We start from the raw sequence: 26,421 nt of genomic DNA on the forward strand, positions 1-26,421 counted from the left end.
ACAAAGGCTCCTGCAGCGGAGAGGCAGCGAGCTGCAGCCCCATGATTTCACCACCCTTTGCCTTCCAGTAGTGTTCTGTATTTTTAAACAATTTAAAAATACATTTAAACAATGCCCATGGAAGATTCTTCCTTTTCATTTTTAGACAAAAAAACTGAAGTGCATGGCACCACAGTATCTAAAGTGGTTAGATACTCACCTACAATGTGGCTTGAAGAGGTTTGCATGGCTCCCCATTCCTGCACACTTTGCACCTGTGAAGCTGCTCTGTTGCACTGGTATTAGTGAGGCCATAGCATGAGCTAGACTGAATAACCGCCTTGTCTGGAACAACACCTCAAGAAAAGGGATTATTTTCCAGCTAGGCCAGTGGGCTAGTGCAGACTGGAGCCCAGGGAGGGCAGTTGGGGGCTGAGCTCTTCATCCCAGCCGTTCTGGAGAGCCCTGCGTGAGCTCGGGGTCCTGCTAGAGACCACAAAGTCCATAGATGGGGGCCTCCCTAGAGCAGGGCCACAAGCAAATCACCTTCTGCCTGCCTTTCTCTGCGAAAAACCAGCCCCACAACCACAGCCAGGAGCGCTCCAGAGAGCAGGAATCACACTCCGGAGATTTCAGTGCAAAGAGCCATCCTCTCCCAAGGCTCAACCTCCCGTGTGCACAACCAAGGCACYGGTCACCTCCTGAAGCCAGACTCAAACATTTTGTTTTTCACCTCCTGTGAGAGGTGCACACAGCTACGGCATCCTTAAGGTCATGACTACAGTCAACAGAAACCAACCTGTAAACCAGGAGCTTTCCATCCCTCTGTGGATCAAACTGAGCCAYGCTGCACAAGCTCCGGGAAGGATGGCCGCGACTTCGCAGCAGCATTTGCAGAATAAAGTACTCTGGACACCCCAGTCAAAGGAAATATGTTGGCGTGAAAAGCCTCTCTTGCCCCCAAGCCCTTCTCCTACTATCAGGAAAATCTGCTTGGATCATCCAATCCCACCCTACTGCTACGGGCTGACACACAAACAAATGTGGGACATGCAGCTYGGCTGCCTCGGCCTCCAGAGGCTGAGTTGGAGCTAGAGTAGTAATAATAATAATAAAATACAAGGAAAAAGGGAAGGGGCCAGTGGAAAGCTGCCTTGAGCCACTACTTTTGCAAACAAGCGGTGGGGGAAGCAGCACATCATGGTCCTCGCTGAGGGGACAAGAGGCCCGTGGTTGAATCACACACCCATGGGCTGCAGCACAAACGCTTGGGCTCTCAAAAACCCAGGCCTGGGCTCCGTGTTGCAGAAACACCCAGGGAGCAGCACAAGGCAGCRGGTGGTGGGAACGCTTTTCAGTGAAAAAAAGGCCAATTAGGATTTTCAGACGTACTTGTCTCACTACACATGAACCAGTAACAGCACGAACACACGGAGGAAATGGTAACAACTACCAGCAGGTCCCATAAAACTAACTCACAGGCTCACATTGAGGGAAAYGCACAGCAAGGGCCAACACGCAGAGGACAGCTCTGCCCTTCGCCCTCGGTGATTTGGGGCTTTAACCCATCTCCAGCRCTCTGTGTCATGAGGCAGCACTGATGCTAAACAGGAAGGCCRTTTGGTTTGCTCGAGGGTATCTGGGTTGACAAATCGAGAGAAATAAATTCAAAAACAGTGAGATAAAGCCGAGCGGTGTGCCCAGGATACAGAGGGTAGAGATAAGTTCTCACTTTATTATTTTTAGTGGTTGCACCTAAAACTCACTCTTTTAAACTCGGCAGGCACGCTCTTCCTGACAGCTAGTGGTAACTTAACAACAGGAAAAATGTCACAGCTGGTGTGTGGAGCAAGGGAAAACATGAAAATGGGCCCTGTGGAGAAAAACAAATGCCAGCAGAAGCCATCAACGATCGGGACCAACACTTTCATGGCTCCAGAGACAACAGAACTTGGCTTTAATTGGACTCCTGCATGTTCTGGACTTTGGGGAAGGATGTCATCAAATAAAACTAAGTATGTCTTCTCCAAGGAGTATATCTTGCTGTTKCCCTTCCCTTCTGAAATCAGGCAACTCCAAGAGGCCTTCTCAGTTCCTTGCTTGGAAGACTTCTACTGAAAATCAGTCAACAAATTTTTGGCATCACTTCCCACCACCAKCAGAAATTCCCAACCCACAGTTCATTCTGCAGGATGCAAATTTGTTTCCCACCACAAATACTGTCCAAGAAAAGTGGCCTGTCCAGTACTGAAGKCTGAAGGGCACTTCCGAGCCCCACGCAAAGATCCTTGCTCTGACACAGATACGCCGGGCAACATGGATAAATCCCATAATCTTCCTGCAGCTCCATGTCCCATCTGGCCGGTGTGGAGCATAAATCCCTGYTCCACGTGAACTGCAAGGCTGTTACACACAAGTGATTAGGAAACATTCAAACATACCTAGGTAGACATCACATCCTAGTTAGGAAATCTTTTATTCCAGTCAAAAAGCATTGACCTTCACCCTTTGTTATTTYTATATATATATAWAAWATATAWAAAWATAKARWATAWWWWTATAWWWWTATAWWATWWWATAWWATATAATATAATATAATGCAATATAMTATAAYATAAATTTTATATATATATAATGTATAGATAGATMGTCATATGCATAAAGCAGTCAGGTACCTGGAGCATACTTGTACCTTTAACTTCGTCACAAAAACAAACCTAATAAATCCTGATGTGATTTTTTTAATGGTGTCAAATATCCCAGAATTTTAGTGCAGTCAAACTCATACTTTGTAGAGAAAAAAAACAAAATAAAGTTCCTAGAGAGCAGAAGGTGGAGCAGAGCCTGCACCTGCTCCTAAGGGTAAAAGCATTAGGGCATGGGCAGCACCACAGACAGGACAGGTGACAAGGCAAAAATATGAGTCAAATAAATGAACAGTGAAGTGGAAGAGGACTGGGATACAACTCGGAAGAAAGCATTTTGCTTTAGGCAAGCAGCAGGGAGGAGCACAAGGGGTTCCGCACCCTGGTGCCCTCAGAGTCGCTCCCTGTGCCCAGGTGCAGGCAGAAAGGGGCAGCGGGCCAGGAGGTGGGATTCCCACCGTAGGGCCGGGAAAGCTCCGGAGCTTTTGTGCTCCGGGGAAGTCCAACTGCAAATCCCCCGGGGAAGCAGCCCCCTCACTGGGCTGGATGGTGCCCACAAAGGCAGCACGAGGAGGAGGAGGAGGTTAGGCTCTTGCCAAGCTGGAGATAAAAAGGTGGGGGGGAAGAAGGAAAAAGGAAAGAAAGGAAGAAAAGGGCTACAAAGGCATTAAGGGTCAATTTTCTCACAGTGAGAGCTGCAAAAGAGGGAGGAGGCCAGAAGGCGACAGATACCCTTCTGCTGCCTGGATAGGAGGGAGAAATTAGTAACAATAATAACAAGTACCACTCTGGACATGAAATACTCACAGCAACGGCTGGGGCAGGGCTAATGGAAAGCGCTCACAGAGCCCTACAGCCCCTGGCCGGCGCACGCAGGGCAGGGGGTCCCGGCTCTCCCCATGCCGCGGTCACATCAGCCCAGCACCCAACAGGGGCCAAGGCAGACGGAGCCTCCAGGAAGGGCTCCCGATGCCATGGACACCGTTCCTGAGGCCTTCGGGAAGGGCTCCGGATCCCGTGGACACCATTCCTGTAAGGGCGGCAGCCCCTCAGCCCCGCAGGCTGGGAGGCCGACGCCGGCCCTGGCCCTCAGCGTCAGGGGAGCTCCCGCCCYGACACCAGGATCCCGTTCAGGGCCRTGGACCGAGGTCCCGGCCAACACCCACATCTCACCTCCAGCCTGCAGAGAGGCTCCCGTTTTCCTAGSAAGGAAACCGTGCCCAGAKKAAYGCTGCTTGGGCCTCCGCTGGCCATCTTGCTCCCCTGAGCACAGCCCAGATCCCCAAACCCCTGCATGTTCACAAGACACGGCAAAATATTTTCAAATCCAAACCCAAGGTGCCATTTTGCCCAAGTGCCTACACCCAGTGCTGCGCTCATCACAAATGAGATACSCAAAATGGCCCATCGGAAACTTCCCCCATCCCCGCTTTGGCGCTGCCCTTGGGCTCCTGCCTCTCCTTCTTCAGAAGGAGGTGGCTGGAGGGAGTCTCCGGGTCCGCGGGCAGCAGCTCTTTGCGACGGGAGCCTCGTCCTTCCCGCAGCCGCCAGTTCCGACGCGACTCTTTGAGCATCAGTGTCATATAAATGACAAGGACGATGACAGACACAAAGCAATTAAAAAATCCGTAACCTGGACGTGATGAAGCCCAACCATGGGGCTGGCTTTGAGGCTACCAGGTAAGAGCCGCCTGCATCCAGTCGCATCGCTGCTCCCGGCCCAAAGATCACACGGACGACCACGCCCGGATGCTTTAAATACATTAAAGACAACTCTGAGGTTCAAAAACTTTCCCAGATCCCTCTTTCTGCCTGCTGGCCCGTGTAGCAAATCAGGATGCAACTCCTGTTCCCTCAGCAATGCACTCCTGCTATCCCGCCTGGGGAGGGAAGCTGAAACGGAGGCACCAAATTGCCTTATTTCACTCTGCATTTCAGAAAACACACTCCCCACAAAATAATTTGCAATGCAAGAGCAGGCCACATTAGAAAGTCAACACGTTAGTCATACTCATACATTTGTGTCAGGATTTGAAAGCACAGAAACGTGTCATTTCTATTATTTGGTTCAATTAATCTGTATTGGTTTATTTATTACTCATGGCTCGCCTAACTTTGAAATCACTTTTATAGAAAAGAAATCTCAAAACGTCTATGCTTGCTTTGTTTTATTTTTAATTAAAAAAAGAAAAAGGAATGCGGAAAAAAAATGTCGTTCACACCCAAGAAATAGAAAGCAGCATTTCTTATGGAAAGGAAACCACGAGCACACGCATGGGTTTCCTAGAAAGCCAACCACTCTTACTGAGCCTTTCTAAGTCAACACACACGCACAGCATTCCTGACCTTATTTTATATAGGAAAGGTCAGCACCGTTTCCTCCCCGAGCGCTATTAACCCTCTCCAAACGGCCGTGGTCCGACGYGAGCCCCAAGCTCCTTGTTTAGCAGAGCAGTGGCACAAGTCTCCTGAGCACAAAAAAAGAAACACCACTGCCTTGCTCTGCTTTTCTCRCTGGCAAGTCTAGGTCTGTGAGAGGGATTTATGAAATAGTCATGATCACAGCCTGCAAAACCCACWGAGTCTCACGGGTTTGGGCTCTGTGTGTGCCATGCCTACGGCTCCTCCGGACAAAGTCCTACACCAGGGTCTTTACTGCTTTCAGGGCCTATTTTTTTCCAGAGAATCCTGAGTGGTTTAAACCAGTGTAGTTAAACAAGATTAAATGYCAGGAGGGATGGTGACCAACAAAACAGGAAAAGTAGCAGTATATTGAATGTTATTAAAATGCAGAATTCACCTAGGTTAAAAAAAAATACACACATATATAGTGACACATATGTGTACATTAAAAKCACTATCAATGCACCAGCTTTGAACACACACACAGACATACAGATTGCACCACATACACAGACAAATACAGAAGCCACCTGGCAGAATACATTCTATCCCCAGAGTATTCCACTCATGCAGAGGCCCTAGCTTTGCACGCTCAACTTTGGCAAAAGAAACTGCAGTTTGCGTGAAAGCTTTTTCTTTTTAAGAGCCTCCATGTGGTTTCCTGACACGTAACACCCAACGAAAGCAGAATATGGGAYAGCTAAAGATCACTGGGCTTTATGCTCCATTATAACACTACACACCACAGCCCTCATCCATCCACAGACAGGCCCATTTGCCCAYGTGCTTTCTGCCCACAGGACACCCCAGACCCCTCAACCTACAGCAGCTGCACCAAACACTGCAGAGATGCTGAACAGCGGCGCCTTTGGCGCGTCCAGCACCGAGCCTGCTCTTAGCCAAAGCGCAAGGACAGGCCGGGTCAACTGTTCAAGCCACAGGGAGAGCAGAGTTCCCATATTCATATTCAAGACATCTTCAGATTCAAGTTCAGCCCATTCGATCAGACCTTCCCATAGTGCTGCTTTTATTTACCCAGACTTTGCCACAACAACAAATGCAATTCACACAAAGCCAGAAAGCACCAGAGATGCCACTGTCCTCCACAGACTCCCATCGGCAGGAACATGACTTGCAGCCCCCAAAGAAAGAGCAAAGTTCAGGAAATAAAATATTAGGAAACAAATTAATTGGTGACATAAGCAAATGCAATCACATCRAGTGAAATAGAGAAGCTCATCCCCAGAGAGAATTTAAGAGCAAGTATTTAGTAGTTTCCCCCAAGTCTTTGCTAAACAAACAGGACTGCATTAGCCTTCTCTTGAATAAAAATGATAAATTCTTATTGAAAYTATCCTCTGGTGAGCAGCAATAAACATTAGCAACACGCTTCCAAGTGACCCCTTATTTTAATCTGGCTAAAAGCAACTCCAGGTTTTCTGTATGCTCGGACAAAAGGCATCTTTAATCCCATAATCAAGTGTAAAACAGCACAGGGAAGGGAGTTTGGGAGGACCAACGTCTGGTCACCTCAGAGCAGTTTATGCTCCAACAACACGGCACATTTCCATGCACAATTTACAAGCTGCTGTGAAATACCAGGGGTCAAAACTTTCAAAACACAATTTAAGAGTGAAAACATGCACTGGATGTTGGATCAGGTTTGGTGGTGTTAAAAAAAAATGAAGAAAAATGCTGACAGAAATTGTGATTAAGAAGAAAAGAAGTCGGTGTTTGCCAGACTCAACATCCAGATAACACTTCTCCATTTATTCGATTAGCCATTACTTATACACACACATACACTAAGTGTCCTATAAAGGAGAGAAAAAGTATTTTTAAGAACACTTTACTTGCATTTTATTTCACAGATGCCCAGAGGAGCTACCTCAGCCTCTCCCAGAGTCCCCAAACTGGGGCGTTTAACAAAAAAAAATGTGCTGTGAGCCACTTGCATGCACTGCTTTTTAGTACTATAAAAGCTGAAACCCTTTTGATGTTTAAGTCCCAGGAAGTTCAAAGGTCAGACCGCTTGCCTAATTTGATCTCTTATATACAGAGTCAAAGCAGGAAATGCCTCATCTTTTAAACCTTTCCCTTGAAGTTATCATTGATTGTGAAGTTTTAACCACCCTTAATTGTTTAACACACCAATGTTTAGCACCGCGTTGCAGGCTCATTCAGCTGGGTGACAAAAGGCCCCTGGGTCCCCCCAGGAAGCTCCCGCTTTGTCCGGAGCTGCCTCCTCTCCCGCTTCCCGCTGCGGGGCTGGGGCTCCTTCTGCCTTCCCAGCTACAGTTTGCAGCACTTTGCAAAGCAACTAAATACCTCAATTATTGCACAATCTGCTTATAAATTGTTCAATTTATAAGTTGTTCGATAATACAGATATAGATATAGTTCAGTATCAGATTTTTGCACAAGAAAAAAATCCAAAATACAAAAGCACTCAAAAAAATAAAGACCTAGCAAATCCTGGGCCTGTGGTGCTCAGTCCAGCACCAGGAGTCCTCAGGTGGGGTTTACTTTGTTCCTGGATCAAGCTGCCAGCCATAAACGCCCCCCACATGGACACAGGCACCTTGCAAGCAGCAGTGAACACCTCTCTCTCAGGAGTGCTGGCTGCATCCATCTGCTTGCCCGGAGGAGCTCGACGGCTGTCACATATTGAAGGAATCTTTTTCCCCTCTCACCCATTCCTGCTACTGTCTTCTAACAGAAGGTTCTTTCAGAGGCTTCTTTATTCGCTTCTGATGGCTCCCAACACAGCAAGGTCCAGCACCAGGCTTTAATTCCTAATAAAGAAGCTGATAACCATAAAGAGAAACGGCTCATCTGACAGTTTTATATATGCTTAAGGAAATATTACTGTGGCGGCAGCTTCCAACTCCTCACTGCAGCTTCGCTTCCAATTCCCAAGGCAGGAATTCTTCTGGGGCTTCCCTGTTCCTTTCCTGTCCCACCCCAGCAGTTGGCTGCTATTTGCTGCTGAGGAAACAGTGACTTTGGATATCGGCCACCCGCTGCCTTGGCAGGTAGGAAACAGAAAACCTCTGCACGGCAGCAGCAACTTCATCCCTTCCTCCACTGCTTCCCAAGCTGCCAAATAAGCCGGTCCTGACACAGGGTATTTCCATGAAGGCAGTTCAAGAGCAGCCCATCAGCCCATCAGCAGCCCATCAGAACATTGACAGGTCTCCGTAAGGCTTTCCTGGGAATTGCCCACACCATGGATGGCACAGGGAACAAGAGCCCGAAGGAGGCTGCGTCTGCGCAGGATCCTCACGTTCCCYCCTCGCCCCTGCCCATCTGTCCTTTTCCCCTGCGTATCCTCACCCAAGGAGTTGTACGGGAGAGCAGAGACAAGAATACCCCATTGTCATTAATGAATTGGCTCAGTCATGCTGTTAACAGCCCTCTTTAATTGTACAGTAGTATTTGCTTGGCAGCTTCTCCCACTATAATGTAATAACAATCCACTGCACTGTCCCAAATGAACCAGCAGGCTTCAGCTTACACCCTGCCACTTTATTCTCCACAGCTCCTGTCCGAAATAGAATCCACTTGACTCCTACTGCACTGTAATTAAGCACAGAGTCCAGATTAGACTAGTCAATAACCCTCTCAGCTTTCACGACCGACCCACCGACAGGCCTTCAAATAAAGAAATATTACTGCACTTAGATACTTACTAGCACTATTCTCATTGCAGGCAAATCTGTCATTAATCAGGAGCCGACATGTCCAAGCTGGTTTTGTAGCTTTTTGCAGGAGGGAAATGAAGTTCAACTACCGTGCAGCCRGGCTACCCGCCGTGCGATGTGTCCAGCGCTCCCTTCCCTCCTGGCCAGCGCTGTGTTACTGCTAACTGGCTTCGCGGCTTGCAACCTGCCTTTACAAGAGTAAAACCACAAAAAGCATGACTTTCATCATCAAAAACATAAATAGGAGTCCTTTTTAGGACAGGGCCTTAAAAAAACCCCATTCTTTGGGAAAAGGAGAAAACTCTTTGGGAAAGGARCATCAGATACACATAAAGTATCACCAAAAGGTAACACAAACCCCACATTTAGTAACCAAAGTAGTTTTCTGCGATACCTTTTTTTTATCTGAGGATCACAAAGCATTTTTAAAAAAATCAGTGTTTTCATTTTGCAGAAAAAGTACAGCAAAATTTCTCATCTGGAAGAAAGAAAATAAAAGCACTCAACTGTTTACTACACTATATGGCACAAAAGACTTTTTTCCTATTTTCATACTATAGCAGAGCAAAACCCATATTCATCATCTTTACTAGACATGCATTATTTTCAAAGGAAGTTTTAAAATACTGCATTTTTAAAAGCATATAGCCTAATTCTTTACACGGATTCTTATATACTTAAAATTTACTTATTCTGCTGATTTCCCCTGTCAGCTTCACTGAAATCAGTAAATCTGATTTACTAGGGGCAAAAGGCGCAGGCTGAGAAGCCAGGGCCCTCTCAAGGSTCCACGGCTGCCTCCGCTCCTGATCCTGCAGGGATTCACAAGGGCAGCTGTTCCGGAGGGCTTCAGTGGGAGAGGCAGAAGCCCCTCAAAGCAGAGGGAAGCAGGTCCTACAGCAGAGCAGACACGAAACAGAAACTCAACCCAACTGTTTCTGTGTTCCTGCAGACAAGAAATACTGGAAACTTTCCGCTATTTAAATGCAGTGAGGTCAGAGTCAATGAGAAAGGTCTGGTACAATTGATCCCGGAATGAGGCAACAATCCTACTTTGGAACCAACATAGATTTTTTTTAATACCAGTGTAACGTGGCAGGCTATGAAAATAGCAGAAAACAATAAATACAGAGCTGCCACTGAGGAGCTCAGTGCCGGGGCCTCTGTTTATGGGGACATCACGAGGAACACTGGACACTGAATCCAACTGCAGGATGGAATTCCCTTCAGCGTATGCAATTCCTACCAGCTCCCCCCACCAGGCTCACAGGGAATCACATTGTTGTGAGCAGCACAAAAGAAACTCCAGCTATGAACATAGGGCAGGAAGCTGCTCACAGCCCAGAGCCTTCAAACAGATCGGTGGAAAACAGCGGGTTCTTCCTCACTCCAAGTATTGTCTACGCCATCCCTTGCTTTCCCATCTCAGGATTTTGTAAGAAGGCAGTGATAATCACTATCTTGAGACTGTTCAAATTCACTCTCAGCTATGGATAAAAGCTGGAATTAGCACCTCGCTTGGGGAAGGGGACTCGCAATTAGGGACACAGCAGCGAAYTGGGGGCTCCTGAGTTTTGTTTCCTGCTCTGGGCCGGCTCCCCGGGCACCTCGGGCTGCGGCAACCCAAAGCCCAGCGCCTGTGGCCACCGCGGCCGCGGGGTGTTTCACACGCRGCGCGGCCTGGAGAGGCTGGGGGTGAAGAACCAAGAACCAAAGAATCCGCTAACGGAAACGGATGAACTTGTCAAGTTTGGGAGTTGTTGAGTCCTCCCTGCACACACGGCCTGTGCCAGTCTGTGCTGGTTAACACCAGTGTGTGCTGGTTAACACTCGTGTGCTGGTTAACATCCATGTGTGCTGGGTAACGCCCGTTTGCACTGGTTAACACCCACCTGCACTKGTTAGCAGCCATGGGTGGTGGTGAACACCCCATCCCACACAGGGCGGTGCCAAGGGACATCGCCTCTTCGTGACTCCCGCCAAGGGCAGGGGGACATGGCAGCTCCATGAGGGCCTCTGATCACACCCGCCCGCCAGCGCTGCCACCGCGGCCACTGGGGCCTCCTTGGGCAAGGCTCTCGGCCTGGCCCAAACCCAGGGCCAAGCGGGCACATCCACTGCTCCACAGCTCCTCACAGGAGCCACGAAGCCCCGTCCTGGAAGCCCTGCCAAGGCAGCTCTGCCCCCAGCAGGGCTCCCCCGTGCAGCGCAGTCTGCACACACCCAAAAGTGGCTCCCATTGCCTGCCAGGGGTTCAAGCCAGCCCTTCTCAAACCTCCTTCCCTCCACAGAGCCATATCGAAAACGATAAAGGTGTTGGAGCTGGAGGTGTCACACTGGATACTCTGAAGATGASTGCCACAGAGCACTTGCAAATGACAGGATCTCACTTTGTGTCACACCTGAAAGAAAACGCACCCGTTGCTGCCGCTTTATAGACAACGGCAACGAGAACAAACAAATACAGAATTGTGTCATGCGGGTGGCAGGGACTGAGGCTACTGGCTTGGGGTTCCCCCTCCCCACTTCATGCAACCCCCTTTATTTTGGTGACATGGAGAGACTAACCAGATGCTGGCCCAACTGTTAAAAATAATTCTGCTGTGGGGAAGGCAAAGCAACCCTGGTCTCAGGACATCCTGCAGGCATTCCAGGGAGGTATTTCCCAACTCAAGTGAAATTGGGTGAAAATAAATGATAAAGAAAGATGAACTCCAGACCTTTCATGTAAATCAAGAGGTACTGAACTGGCATGGGGAGGCGAGGGGTGCACGTCTCACCCATCTGACTTGCACAGAGAGCCGGCTCCGAAACCCAGAGCACCTCGAGCTCGCGTGTGATGCGAGGCTTCCCTGCAGGAGGGCACGTATGCACCTCAGCACTCAGCGCAGCGCCGTGTTCCTCTCCTCTGCAGGAGGGCAGACTCCTCCCGGATGGATCTACGGCTGCTGGCCTGGAAAACAAGTCCGTTCCGAGCAGGACACATGCGAACCCCTTCCTGCTGCCACACAGCAGCCGGCCCGGCAGCCCGATGTGGGCCCCAGCAGCAGCACAAAGAACCGCACCAGCACCTGCACACGCCGGGAGCACCTCCACGTAGACCGAGGAAATCTGCTGCAGACTTCTCCGAGCAGGGCTGCACCTTCCCGCCCAGGAGGAAGCCCCTTCCCGGCCCACTCGCGCTGTTCCGTCGGGGCTGCACGGACATGAGCCCCTTGGCAGGAGGGAAAGGCAGCGAGACAGGAGCTCTCGGCAGGGCTCTCACCTGGCAGTTCGGGACATGCCCCCTTGTTCAAAGGTTCCACAAAGACCAAAAGCAGCTTCTCGTCATGATTCCCGCAATATCTACCTTATATCTGCTTCCACGAGGGATATGAGCCCCATAAAAGCTCAGATTTATCTCCTTTTCTCTCACTGACATTAATTGGGCAAACAAGAACAGGGCCTAAACCAGGGTGCTGCAAGGCATGCCAGAGGCGAAGGTGCAGCCCTGCAGTTCTCCATTTTCACGATAAACAAGTGTCATTTTGCTTATTACTAATATTCTAGAAAAATAAAAAAAAAAATAGGCTTACCATGCATATTTTCTAAAAGGCTTCTTTTCATACCTAACCTTTTGAATACACAGAGCACACTAGCCTCCCTCATTTAAATATCTCATTGCTTTCAATGATGTTTTTCCACTTTTCCAGAAAGAGAGAATGTCGACGAAAGGGTCAATACCACATAGAGGTCTCTGCGACACCACGAAAGGACATCCAAGTGTCACCAGTTAAATAGAGCGGTGCACAACTATGCGCCATCCGGGCTGCTCCCAGCCCCGCAGCAGAGGGCATGGAGCTGGCCACGAGCCCAGCAGGGCTTCATCCCCGCAAGGGGCAGGATGCTGGGAGCAGCCCCGGGATGCTCCCGAGGGATCAGGGCCACGATGCAGGAGCAGCTGGTGAAACCCCACGGCCTGGCTCGTTTCAGCACCTGCAACAGGGTAGCAGGGCACCAAACCTCAAACAAACAGCAAAACGCCAGGTGAAATCAGTGTAATTCTCAGCTCGAAAACAGCTGAACAAATAGGAGTCCCAGCAATCTGACTGGATCTGAATCCAGCCAGAGATGCTCCAAAAGGAGAAGATAAAGCAGGAGCTCCAGTCGCAGCCCCACTGGGGCCGGACACCCGGGTCCCTAAGCGCAGTCCTGCAGCACTCGGGATGTGCCTGGCCAGCCTGCAAAAAGGGGCACTGATAACCTCAGCTCAACACCCTGACCTTCACTTCTTGCCTCTTGCTTTACTCAGTCTTGGAAATAAAGCTAAAATTTGGCAGTAAAGTCTTCCCAAGGAAGACCAGAAGCATCTTGCCCAGCCCTAAAGACAGGGCAGTGTCTCCCTGTTTATGCACTCGCATTTACCCGCTCCCTCCAGGAGGGGTTTTAAACACTGTAATAACCAATTCCCTACTCCTTTGGAGAGGGGTAGAGGAAGTACAAATGGATCCTTTATCTTGCAAATGGAATAGCACAAGGCAGAAACAAGCGCATTCTTAAGCTTATAAAACAAACCTTTACAGATAATTATTTTTTATTACTCTTCATTTTATGAGGATTTTGTTATATAAAACAAATTCCAGATGCCTATTTGTTTCATTGGGGAGGGGGTGAATCTCTGCAAGCACTTTTGTGAGCAGTGCTGCTTTTAATTAAACACAATAACTGCATTAAAATTAATACTGTTTGAAACCAGCAGGTAGGAAGCAAACCTATGAAGTCCAGCTGCTGAAAAGCCCCTTTTCCCTCATAATTCACATTGCAAAAAGCATTCACAAGCCAAATATTTGTAGCCTAGAGCYGACGCTCCTTGAGCAAGGTCACTTAGAGAATTCATTCTTTTCTGGAAAAAAAAATAATGCCAAACTCTGCAGCTAACTTAAAGCTTTCTAAAAAAGCAGAAATTTAATGCAAKCTCTCCAAGTGACACATGCAGACAAGCAGAAATAAATATGAGAAAGACTCAAAAAAATGAATGTAAAGAGTTGGACATCTTAAAGATGAGGATATCTACTCAAATGAGTGAAGAGGGAGAGAAAGTGAGCTGGTGTAAAGCGGTTTTCGGCTGCCTCGGCACAGAGCAAAGTGGCTACATGGAACAGAGCAAAGTGGCTACACTGGTGGTTGAACATGGGCCTGATTCTTCATACGTTGACTTGCTAAACAATCACGAGGAGATTCTTCCAGGAAACGTGGCAGCAGGAGCAAAGCTCAGGCTGAAACAAGGAGCACACACATCTGAAAGGAAGGATGCAGCCTGCGGGAGGCAATGCAAAGCACACACAGACACAAAGGCAAAAGGCAGACGCGGCTCCTCAAGGAAAATAAAACACATCCAGCTCTGCAGCACCAGCCAGATGTCAGCGATCCACCCCCACCGAGGCTCCGCTCGCAAATTTATTTCCCATTTTCAGTGGTGGTTTCCTTTTTCATTTTAATTGCATTAAGATCCAGGCGCGGAGCAACAATAGGCACTTCTTACTTAAGGCTGACATTAGCTCCACGTTGTAAATCCGATTTTCAGCATCGGGCCTCGTATTGCTTTAATGTTAACAGTCTGCAAAAGAGACTGAAATAGTGCGAGCAGGACCTCATTCCTGTGGAGTGCCTTTTTTTTTCTGGAAAAATTAAAAACTCAAAGGAGAGAAAGAGTTTAAAGCCACAGTGCAGCAATAAATGCAAGGTAAAAACAGTGGTATGGCCTCATACCTGAACCGCTTAGCTGTTCACCTGCAGGTTTCTGCATATTTTAACTTTCTGAATGGAATTTGGGTCCCTCCTGTTCTCCACCACAGCCTATTTTCAGTCTAAGTGACTTCCTAACAAAGTTTATTTACAAATGTTCATTAGACTCCACACTTCATTAGGCCAGTCAGTTAATTATAAGACCACAGTACCACAAAACGCCATTATAGTAATCACTGCATTGATTATTGTGAAACATATTTATTTTAACTTTATTCTCAGGGTAACTAAGAATCACTGATATAGGCAGCACCAAGAACTAGAGATCCCTCAGATCCCGGTTTCACTGCTCCTGACTTCACTGCCATCTCTGTCGGGAAGACGTTTCATTAAAAAYGAAAGAACAATAGGAACCCTTTCCAGGGAAGGACGATTAAGAGGAAGGATGACTAACAGCCACCAGAAATAGCAGTGGGAAGCTGAGAGTGAGCGAAGCCCCTGGGTGCTCCTGCCGGTCCCTGCGCCCAGGGGCTCCCAAGGCACCTCCCCATCTCCCTGCTCCGCTTCCTCAGGCAAACCCTGCTCTGGGTGATCCCAAATTGTGGGTTTGGGCAGCCAGACCAGGGCAGCAGTCACAGGCAGGTCACAGCTGTAATCTTCTCAGCTGAGAGGAACGAGCACCTCCCACGTAGCAACAACAGGGACACTCCGTTAATTATTTCTMTAACTTTACAATTTATCAACGGGAGGAACGTATCAGTCTTGCAGGAAACAAAGGGAAGATTTTATTGCTGTTGTCTGCAATTAAATTTTGGGAAGGGCACGGAAAAGCAATCGCTTTTGTTTGCAAATTCACAAACAGCTACAGGAACTCGGTGTTTATTTACGGCGGGAGGTCTGGGCAATAAAACGCAGGTGCTGGGGAGAGCCCGGAACGCCAAGGCGGCACCCAGCCCTTCCCGCGGCTCCGGCACTGGGATCATCGGCACTCTCCCCACCGCCGCTCTGCTCAGTCTCTTCACTCCTGCCACAGAGACAGCGGGACACAAAAGAGGGAAGCAAAAAAGAGAGGAGGGGAAGATTTGGGGCTGAAGGAGACAGCTTGACACAGGCATCTGGAGCAGCCTCACRTGGTGCAAGGCGGAGATGAAAGTGCCATAGATAAGCGACGTCTGGGGTGTTTATTAGAAGGGTACCATGATTCTCCAAGGGAAAACACATCTCTGACATCTCCCAGCACTGCTCTTGTAAAAGAGCCATCGAGAAATCCAGGGCTGTCGAGTTCAGCGCCAACGGCACCTCTTCCTGAAGGGGCTACTCGAGACACCTGCCCGTGTTCAGCGCAAAACTAAAGTAAAACATACTTTAAGTCTCATTCAAACTGCTCCATGTGCCAAAGCCAAGTACACGCCAGGCAGTACCAGGGAATGCAACACAACCTTGAATTCAGATCTAGAGAACTGTTCTTAAAGAAAACCAGGCCAGAGATTTGGGGTGGGGAGGAAGGGGTGGAGAACGGGGCATTGGGGAAAGGTGTCACACATAGAAATAATCAGGAAACAATGYGCGACAGCTCCCCATCTTTAAAACAAGTCCCCTTCAAATTCACACCCCCGTCACCCACCTTGCTGCTGTTGGAGCTTTATTCCCTGCTTTTGAGGGCTTGGCTGGTGGCTCTGAGGGAAAGCCATGAGCCGCTAAGGGCCGTGCAAACTGCTGGAACCAGAGGGTTATCACAGGCCCCTCACCCAGATCTCAAAGTATCCATGCCTGATCCCATCACCCACTTGATACATTATCCCTTTATAATTCAAGTAGTAGGAGCCTCACCTTCCAGTTTGGAGGAGGAAAAGCATGGGAGAGACGGCAGGCATGTTACTTGTTCAAAATTATTTTAAGCAGTCAGTCACACCTCCCGTTTTGTATGAAGGTTTTAGAGCAAGATAAATCTCTCCCCGAGAGCCCAGCCTTGCCTTACTGCAGGGTTTAAATCCCTCTGACGAGGGGAGCTGAGGAAGTTTCACGGGCGTCTGCAGAGCCGGCTGCTGCAAAGCCCCTTCCTCTCGTGCCCAAACCCAGTCCCCGCAGCCTGTGGGGCACTGGGGCCTCGGGCTGCACTTTCTGACCAGTGCTCTGTGCTGCTTATGCTGAAATCAGTTTGGCATTTAATAATCCATAGACGTTGCCTCAAATTCATAACGTATGCGCTCTCCTGCAGCACCAACTTACGGATTATTAATTCTCAGTTTTATTGCAGCTCCAACAGATCAGCTGCTTTTATTATGCTTCCTGTCTGAGATTTATTATTTGTACTGAAGTAGTTTGGTTTTTTTGATTTTGTTCATTTTTTAAACAGCCCTTAAGGGAGAAAGTGTTACTCTTCTTTATAAAGTAATTCTGAAAGCACAGTACACAAAATAAATCCTGTAATTGTATTTCCCCCCAGAATTAGATAAATTATATTTAATTAAAAAAAATGCAAGCATCCAGCACAATTGTCAGTGGCAAATCAGGAAGATAAAACATTTACATGTTTATCTTCCTGAAGCAGGTAATTGAATCTATAAGAYGAGATACCCACATAGCCTTCACAGATGTAAATTCAAGCACTATAAAACGAGATTTGTCCTTCACTTCAAAGAAAGGGTGTGATTTTTAGAAGCAGCCTCTGATTTCCTTTTTTGAGGACAAGAGCAGGTACAATCCTCATGGGCCTTCCAGCAGTTACACACCGAACTATCTGATTGCACCTGTAAGTGCAGGAGAGTGAGAAAATGACTGCAATTATTTGTAGCACAAAAAAATAAAATAAAATAAATACATCAGAACAACTCAAGATCTTTTAGGGGAAAGAAGGAAACCCAGACCTACAGTTCAACTCAGTATGTGGGTGCCTGAAGGCTATGCACCCAAACCACACCACAAACAGGCAGGCGTCACTGAGCACAGGTTTAGGGTGTCTGGGGGCTCTGCCCTCTCCCTCGCTGCCAAACGGGCACCTTTGAGCTCTGCTGGCTTAACCCAGCAGGCCAAGAACACACCAGGAGGAACAAGAACAGACCAAGCCCTGCAGCTGGCTGTGGGTCTCTCATGGCTGTGGGGCCACAGCCCMGGCCTTGAGCATCACCTCCCTCCCGCCCCACCTCCCATCCGGGCTGCTCCTCATCCTCCTTCCATCAGGGCGGCTCCTCCACCAGAGCTGCTCCTCCACCACTGCTGCTCCTCGTCCACAGCTCCCTCTGCTCGCCTGGCCCCAGWTCGTGCCTCGTCTCACACATCCTCCTCCTCCTTCTCTCATCTCTGTCCTCCTCCTCCTCCAAGCCATCACTGAGGCCACGCTCATCCTCACCAGGATGCCCCCACTCACCTGCACCACCATGAAGCAGCTCTTGCCCTGACRACCAGCTGTGGGTCACAGAGCACACTGTGTTTGCAGGGAAACAAGGGACACGAYGCTCTCCTCACAGCCCCTGACCCCTTAGCACCACGAGGACCCAGCCCTCCACGTACCTTTTCCAAAGGCTACAGGATACACATTCCATTTGGGAATCACTGCCAATATTGCTACGCTCAGCCCTTCAGCGTCACGCTCCCCGTTTGGCTTCCGAGCAGGGGAATGATTGATCCCATCGATTTGTGTCCACGCTCCGGCGTGGCTGCATCAACCCGCAGTAATTTCATGGGAGGAGTTTGGAGAGGAACCCAAGGGGGCGTTTTCTGTAACATGCCACACTGCTGCACCAGAAAATGTTATTAAGTGGTGATGCAGCATCCACGGGGCCCCTGCAAGACCCCACTGACAAAAGGGAGCAGCGAGACATTTCACATGACCATGTTTACAGCATCTACATTGCAAAAATAATAATAAAAAWGTATAATTATAATCTATTACAATTATGCAAAGAAGTAGCATTTTAGAAAGGCCTTCTCATTTCCCATTCTTRGCATTGAATACTTTTGTTTTGCGGCCAATCAACTAAATTAGCCCTAATTCTGTTTGATTCACAAACACAAAGAGTACATTAGAGGAAAAAAAAGTGAACAAACAGGAGATTTGCTGAGGAACCCAAGAATTATTCTGCTTTCGTGTATTTCTGAATTGGAAGCCATCAGGGGGGAAAAAAGTCAACTTAAGTAAGGACAGCGTGGCTGTATTTACTAAGYGCACTGCCAGAGCTCTTGGAATACTTATCAGCAAGGGCAGCGCTACCAGAGCTGGAAAAGAGGGACATTTGGGAAAGTGTAAGTGAAGCAGCGAGAATTAAAAGGCACAGATGCTAAAAAATGGCCAAGAACCCCGATCTATGTCAGCTGACAAATTCTGACAAAAGCTTTTGTGTCCCCTGCTTGCGAAAACAGCCACCTTATGCYGCTCCTAATGGCTTTCCAATCGGAGGTGACAGCCAAAGTGCAACCTACGCTCACTGCTGCTTCCCAAGAAGGGGGCAAAATAAACATTAACGAGTAATATCTTGGTTTTACAAAGCACTTACCCTGAAGCACTAAAGTAGCCCCCCAAGTGCTTGTGGAAAGTGAAGTATCGTTCCCCATTTCAGAGCTGAGGGAAATGCAAGGGGAGGCTGAGCAGAGGTGAGCGGGCAGCCTGCTCCGACCACAGTGCCGTGACCCACGGCAGGAGAGGTTCCCGGGGCAGCCCTACCAGCACCATTCCCACCAAGGGCCTCCAGGAGCCCTGGAAAGGCTCTTCTTCTGGAAAACGAAACGGGAGCCCGACTCACCCAACAGAAATATCACCCCTGTGCCACCTTTYGGGTATCTGCCTGCTTGGATCTCTATCTGTGCCCGTCCCAAAGAGGCAGCTTTGCAAAGCCCAAAACACTGATGTTAAACCAGGGCGAGATGCAGTCGGAGAGATGAATAGGAAAAAGGCAATRTATTTGGAGAAAGTAACATCTTCCTTCTCTTATTCTTGTGGAAACCTCACCCCTTCTACTGGCTTAAAATTCTGTTTTCTTATTCAACAAAATGACAGTGTTTTTRAAAAGTCACATCACATTTGTAAAGTCATCTAACTGAAAACACTTGCGCTGGTTCTCTTCCAGAGAAGCAGTTGGGCACAAAATATTGCTGAGTTAGAGCCTTTATTTTTTAAACATTACTTCCCCTTTCTTGTGCGAGACAAATCTCATCTCTTTTGTTCCCATTCTCAATTAATTCCCTAAAAACTAGTCTCTTTTGTGGCCCCGTGCGGTGCTGATCCCTTGTGTCTGACTGGAAGGCACCTCCTGGGTCACACGAAGCCGGAGGACGAAAACTGCCACCCAAAGGGCTCCGTAAAGCCACGAACACGCTCGTGTTTCTTCCAACCCGTGGGTGCCACCAGTTAAAAACAGTAAACTGCAGCAGGAATAATGAGCACCAGTGTCCTCAGGTCCCCATCTGCACCAGGGCCAGCAGCAGCGCGTGCGGCAGCTCGGGAGGCGGGCGGCCAGCAGAGCTGCAGACACCAGTTACATCCTCCCTCCCCTCCTAAACTGAGGGCAAGACTGGCAGGCGGTGACAACGTATGTCCTGTTTCCTCAGGAAACCCGGATTAAAAAGGAGCAGTGAAAAATATTCATAAATAAAAGCCCAGCATAGCTGGACGAGCAGGAAGGAACAAAGAGCTGCAGTTCAGGGTAAACTGTGAGGAGACTGAGCTTTAAAAACACAAAGTCCCAAAATACTCGGTAACGTGGAAAGCGGCGGATACTTAAATATAACCTAAAGTTACACTTGCACATTCTTGCATGGTGAGCTCACAGTCTCYGGAGGACATGGGACAGGAGTATATTCCTTGCATCATCACCTAGATATAGCCAAGGCCGTGAGAGGAGAAATCAGTCCCTCCAGCAGCACACAGCACATTATTTAACTACATTTCCAAGCAAAATATTTATCTATGTACCTACCGATTGATTTTTTTCTTCTTAGCAAAATCGGCCATTTAGCAAAGACCACAAAACTCTGCGGATTTTCTCGGAGAGCTTGCAGAGAAAGGGGAAACAATCACAGATAATGCTCCAGAAATCGCCGGATTACAGCTCGTTTTCAAGCCACATCTGCTGAAAACATCAGCATTTTGTGCCTACCAGTTTCATTTCCTTGCCTCTGTCGCAGACATCTGGGATTTCTCTGGACTCTTCTCCCTGCAAGCCTGCGCTGGGARCAGACCTCGTGCTGGGGGTGCAGCCCTACCTGAAGGGCTGACCGCAGGCGCTGGCCTTGCTTCAGTCCTGACCTGGGCTCAACAAAAACACACCTCGAGCTACCAGTTTCTGCTCACAACGAAAGCAACGGCTCAAACCACTTATATCTTTTTTTTTTTTTTTTTAATATAATTTATTTACTGGAGCCCTGCTCTATTGCCAGGCATGTTTCAGCACTAACAGTGCAGCAGGCAATTATCCTAGAGCAGTTCCAGGTGCGGAGAGCAGGAGCAGCGCCAGCCTGGCCGGGAGGCAGCCAAACCGGAGCAGGTCGCTCCAAGGGGATGCTCTGTGGCCGCTGAGGAAGCTCCACGCAGAACAGCCCGGAGGCCACGACTATCCCAACATCTCTTCCCACATGGAAACGCAATTCCTGAGGCTGAGGTGGGAGGGCGTCAGGCATGACCCGATGTGACTGGCCACACAGGCGGCCACTCCGGAGCTCCGCTGATCCTGGGGCTCCATGAGGGCCCTTCCCGCACGCTGGGAGGCAGGAGYGGCCATCAGGGTGGGCAGCAGCCTCATGGGAAGTGACACTCCAGGCTCATCACCCACCTCAGCCAAAGGGACGGGAACTGTTGCTGCGAGTTGTGCGGAGCCTCCGGAGGACTGCGGAGCAGGGCCGGGCACAAGGGCAGGCAGGAGCAGGGGGAACGCGGAGGCAAGAAGGGAAGGGGAAACACTGAAGGCAGCAGGAGGAAAGAGGGCGAGGAAGACAGGGATGAAGCGAAGAGCCCCCCTGCAACCGGCGGCAGAGATCTGGCTCCAACAGGGGGGCCAAGGGCCTCGCTGCCGAGAGCTGGGCAAGGACACGCTGTGCCCGGCACCTCTGCCCCCAGAGACCCCGTCCAGGGGGGCACAAGACACCCCCAAAGCAGCATTTTTCTCTCCACGAGGCCACTGCCATTAACCCCGCACCGCCGGCGCACGAGGACGCTTCGTAAGGCACGCAGGAACGTGTCAGCACAAACTCCAACCTGCTCCGGCGCGCACCGAAGCCGGGTGCTTTGTTATTTACCCACATCCCGCGTTTCCGGATAAACGCACAGTAAAGCAGGCACTCTTCCAATCGCTTCAAAATTGATGTTAAAATAAAAAGGAGTCTGGTGGGGATAGGTCTTTGCGGGAGCCAAGATACTCTGGGAAAATGCCCAGGCTCACTTGGTAGTTCTTGAGTTTCATCCAAACTACTACTTGCCTTTCTTTCTATTCTTATAGCATTTCACTGTAACTTGGGCTTGGGACAGCATTTTTATAGGCAGGAGACTGTRCTGCGACTGACACAAGTCCTACCAGTAGAGTGCATCCCAGGTAAACCCATGGAACACCAGGAAATCAATGGAAACATCCACAGGTGTGTGCCTAGGCACACACACTCACCATTCAACTACACACACAGCCCCACTGGACGCATGTTAAACTGTTAACACTGCCCTTTAGGAAGGTTCATCCCAAACTGAAAGCCTTCCATATTCCCTCCCTGTGCCACTGTCCTCTGCATTTTACCTGCATTTCTCCATTTGGTCTCATGGCACAGTCGGTTAGAGCACCTACCAGATGAAAAACACATTAAGAGCATAAAGGGCGCCAAGCCACGCTAGCTGTGTCCTCCATGAAACACATACACTTAAAAAGAAGAACAAATTTATAAAATAAAAAAATAAAGTTGTTCTGGCGAATTGTCCCTCTCCTTCCCACCCTCTTCAGCATTTGCTTTTCCCCACGCATTCATCTTCCATCACTAATTTCAATTATTCTGCACAGACAGCAACAAAAAGCCTCCAATTAACCTAAGCTTTGGTCAAGGCCTCGCATTTACGGCTGCAGCCGTCGCTGCTCTCTGTGAGCCCAGGGCTGCTCACAGATGGGAGACCTGCTGCGGGCAGCACAGTCCCTTTCCTCGAAAGAGGTCAGTTTTGGTGCAAACATCCTTCACGCATCTTGCTACATTACAACACCGCATTCCTCAATCTCTTTCATTATCCACAGCCATTTCTACTCCCCTCCAAAAGGTAATTATTTGGAACCAGTTAAGCCTGTACATGAATTCTGCCTTTGTTTAAAGCACACTGTACATATGTATATATTTAGACTGTCATTAAATATTTAAGAGGTTGTCTTCAAACTTCAGCAGCGCTGTTTGTTACTTAACCCTATGTGAAACACAAAGCTGGAAAATAAATTCTACTGCAGAGGAATTCGGGAAATCCATCTGCCCTCGTGTGAGGTTGTAAGGGCCAACGTGGACAGAGACAAGGGTTCAGTGAAGAAACGAGAGGCTTCCTTTGTTTTCCTCCTTTATAACCTGTTTGCTACRGGTCTGATCAAAACACAGTTCATGTTACCCTGCATCAGCTTCATGTGCCAAGGTGAGTAACTGTGGTGCAGATTATCCAACTGCAAGTAYGGATGGACCCGCTGCAAGGCAGGGATGCGGAAGCCTCCTTCCCCTGCCCGTCCCCAGACGCCCTATGTGTCCTCCACAGGTGAGGGCGACATCGTTCCCACCTTCCCTCAGCTTCCCAGGCACGAAGCAGCGGATGCAGCAGGAGAGTGGCTCGGGGCTCCACGGCAGGCAGAGCCCCTATGACCCCGGCACGACAGCGCTGCTCCCCTGGGGTTGTGTTTAACCCCACCACCTGCTTTACCCACCTCAGCAGAGCCTGCAGCCAAAYGCTCGTATTTCCCCCTGGCAGGGACCAGCATTCTGTGGACGGGGCATCGTCGCTCCTGTCTTTCATGCAAGTGCCACGGCAAGAGGCACAGAGCAGCTGGAAACTTCTCCAACTCTCTGCACCTGGGCAAATGTTCCTGTGGTGGAGAACGCACTTTGCTGCCTTCTGCTCAGAGCCCTACGGACACAGGGTGACCGCTGAGGTTACAGCCACCACGGCAGCCCCGCCGGCAGCCTCCCAGCCCGGCTACAGGATGCACAAGTCAGCGCAGCCTACTGGGACCAGCCCGGGCGAGGAGCCCTCCTGACAACCCCAGCCAACAATCACAGTCCCGAGCGGCACAGAGGGACACGGCGTCCCCTCGGGAGGTGCCCTTGCCGGCTGCTCCCCACGGAGCAGCGTGCCAGGCACGGGAGCAGCCCGGATTCGGAGCATCACTAGGTGGCATCTTGGCTGCAAGGCAGCACCCAGGCAGAGGCAGCAGCAGGAGGCTGGGGCAGCATCTCACACAGCAGCTCCTGAGGCTCAGGACCCTCTTCCTTGCCCACAGACACCCACGCAGCACARGCTCAGCCTGACAACCTGCCTCATTTCTGCTTGGGACCCCATCTCCTCACAATTGTTTCACTTCCTGTATCAAACAGCAATGCTACAATGGAATATTAAAGTCATCAAACACCACCCTAGATATGCTGCCTTTCAGCAGCAAGTGTGCTTTAAACATGAGTAACAGGGCATACCGTTTGGGTTAGTGTTTCCATATTCTCTGATACACAGTTATGTACATGCCAAGCTACAAAACAGCCCTTTTTCTTCCTTTTCCTTTTTTTAGGAGGGGCAGAGTTTATATTGAGAAGTTTATCTTTTATTAGGCCAAATGGCATAGCTGAAAAAAAAAAAAATGAACACAGCCTTACTCATGTCAAACAACTGGCTGGTATGTTTGCTTTTATAAGAACCCTACAGCACACAACCTGGAGAGCGTATCAAACCATCTGCACCTTCCAGTCTTTATAGTAGCTCGAGTTACTGAAACCAATGCCAGACAAAAACATAACCTGAAAGGCCAGAGTCATTTTCTCCCACAAATCAAGTCCCCTCTTCAGACACTGTGCTAGGGAGATGCCAAGCGAGAGCCTCCCGGATCACACACCGCAGCGCTTCAGCTGCACGCCTGGATCAATATCCTGCTTTTCCCCTGTGTATGCATCACTTAGCCATTCAGGCATCATCTTTTTGCCTGCAAATGGCACTAAAATCCTGTCAACTSTTTGTGCTGCTGTCTTTTCCCTGCCTAAGGTGGCTTTAAAGCGGAAGGTGGATAAAGTTCACCCAGGAACACACACGCACAGCCTCGCGGTTCGGGGCCACCCAACTCCCTCGAGCCTCCACCGCAGATTTCCAYGGAGAGCGATCCCAGCAAACTGGGAATTTAACATTTAGTTTTTTCCACTACTTGGGAATCACTTTTGTGCAAGAAACTCCCCGTTTATTCCCTCTGCGGCAGCACTTAAATGAACGGATCGGCTCCAAAGAGCCTCCTCGTCACGGCTGCTCTCCAGGCAGTGCCCACGGCGCGGCACATACAAACCCGAAAGTGCATGAGGGGTAACGAGGGCAGCGCTGCAGCAGCCGAAAATTTGGCTAAACTTACAAATAGTGCCAATATTAGAGGGGGGGGGGGGGAAAGAAAGAAAAAAGGCAGGAAGACAAAGAAACCAGGCGCTAGCTAAACTCACATTGTGCTCACTGGAGCCCTATGGAGTATTCTCTGATACCGCCAGAGTATTCGATGATAAGAATTTTAAGCAGGGGSACAGAGGAAACAGATGCCGGGTGAGTTACACACTCGTCCTCGTGGGAGGCTGCAGGGAGTCGGGAGCAAGCGAAGCGAAGCGCGTGTCGCCGGCGGGCACAGGACGGAGCCCGCGCTCCAGCAGCGCCCTGGGGAGCCCGGCGCATCTCCYGCGGGAAGCGGTGCCGGCACGGGCACCCCCGGAGCCGCTCTCCCCAAGTAATGCCCTGGAGCAGAACCGCAGGCTGGGTGGGAAGGGGCATCTGCCCAGGTGGACAGAGTGCCAGGCACTGCCGAGGGCTCCGCACGGATGCTCCACAGGTCCCGGACAGCCCCGCGGCTCCACGTCGCCGTCTCCCACCTTGCCCCACACACTGCAACGCGCTAGCAGCCGGAGACGGAGAAAACACCCCAGGAGCCCCAAACAGCCCCCAACATCTCGGCTTTGCTTTGCCTTGGAAGTGCCTACGGACCAGCCCTTAAACAGCCGAGTGCCTGAGAGCAGCAGCGAGCCCCGTGCCRGGAAGGCTGGACCCGCCGGGCACCTGGCAAGGCTGGGATCCTGCTGGGACACCCGGGAAGGCTGGAACTCCCCCATCACAGACACGGCGGAGGGCAGCGCTCACTTACTTTTCGTATTCGGTGTTGTCTCTATCGCAGCGCGAATCCTTGTGCTTTTGCCAGTCCTTGCCATGCTTGCAGGTGGTCAAGAGGACAACATCCTCCCCGTTGTGGACGTGATATAAGGCATTCCTGGTGTCTGACCCTATCCCTGTCAGGTACCTTTTCCCCTTGAATACCAACATATACTTCCTGAGAGGAGGGATGGTGTTGAACCTCAAAAATCCCTTCTCCCCTCCTGTCCTAGGATGATCCTTAGAAAAGAGCGGAATAGAAACATCAAAGTTGGGCCTGAAGTTTTCAGTACTGATGCTGGCTTTGGCCAGCATGGCCTGCCCGATGTCGAAGCCCACGTCCTCRGTGTAGTCGGGCCAGGTCCCGGAGTACAGGTTAAAAATCAGGTGATTCCTCCCGTTGTTCCACAGGTGGAGGCCCTGCACCTTGGCACGCAGGTTGTGCACGTACTGCGGCGAGAGCTGGTCGCGGTCGAGCGTGTCGAGGCCGAGCACGAAGACGCACGCCTGCCCGGGGTCCGAGGTGTAGAAGCGCGAGCCCTCGATGGCGGCCAGCACGTTCTGGTAGCTCTCGGCGATCTTGTCGCCCTTCTGCTGCGGGTACACGTACACCTTGAAGCCGTGGCGGCGGCAGGGCGCGAAGTCGAAGCAG

At 49.8% G+C, this 26,421-nt stretch overlaps 1 protein-coding gene across 1 annotated transcript in view; it reads right to left on the reverse strand.

Moving 5' to 3' along the window:
* Positions 1–26,420, reverse strand: part of EXT1 (exostosin glycosyltransferase 1) — a gene marked incomplete at its 5' end in the record, with an annotated part of 150,725 nt that extends 124,305 nt beyond the window's left edge. Inside the window, one exon of the mRNA XM_026040738.1 lies at positions 25,765–26,420. Coding sequence (XP_025896523.1) covers positions 25,765–26,420 — 656 coding nt within the window. The remainder of the gene's footprint in view (positions 1–25,764) is intronic.
* Position 26,421: the final 1 nt, after the last annotated feature.

This window comes from Nothoprocta perdicaria, unplaced genomic scaffold, assembly GCF_003342845.1.
Source record: "Nothoprocta perdicaria isolate Ctin4 unplaced genomic scaffold, notPer1 scaffold_263, whole genome shotgun sequence".
In the NCBI taxonomy this organism is placed as follows: domain Eukaryota; kingdom Metazoa; phylum Chordata; class Aves; order Tinamiformes; family Tinamidae; genus Nothoprocta; species Nothoprocta perdicaria.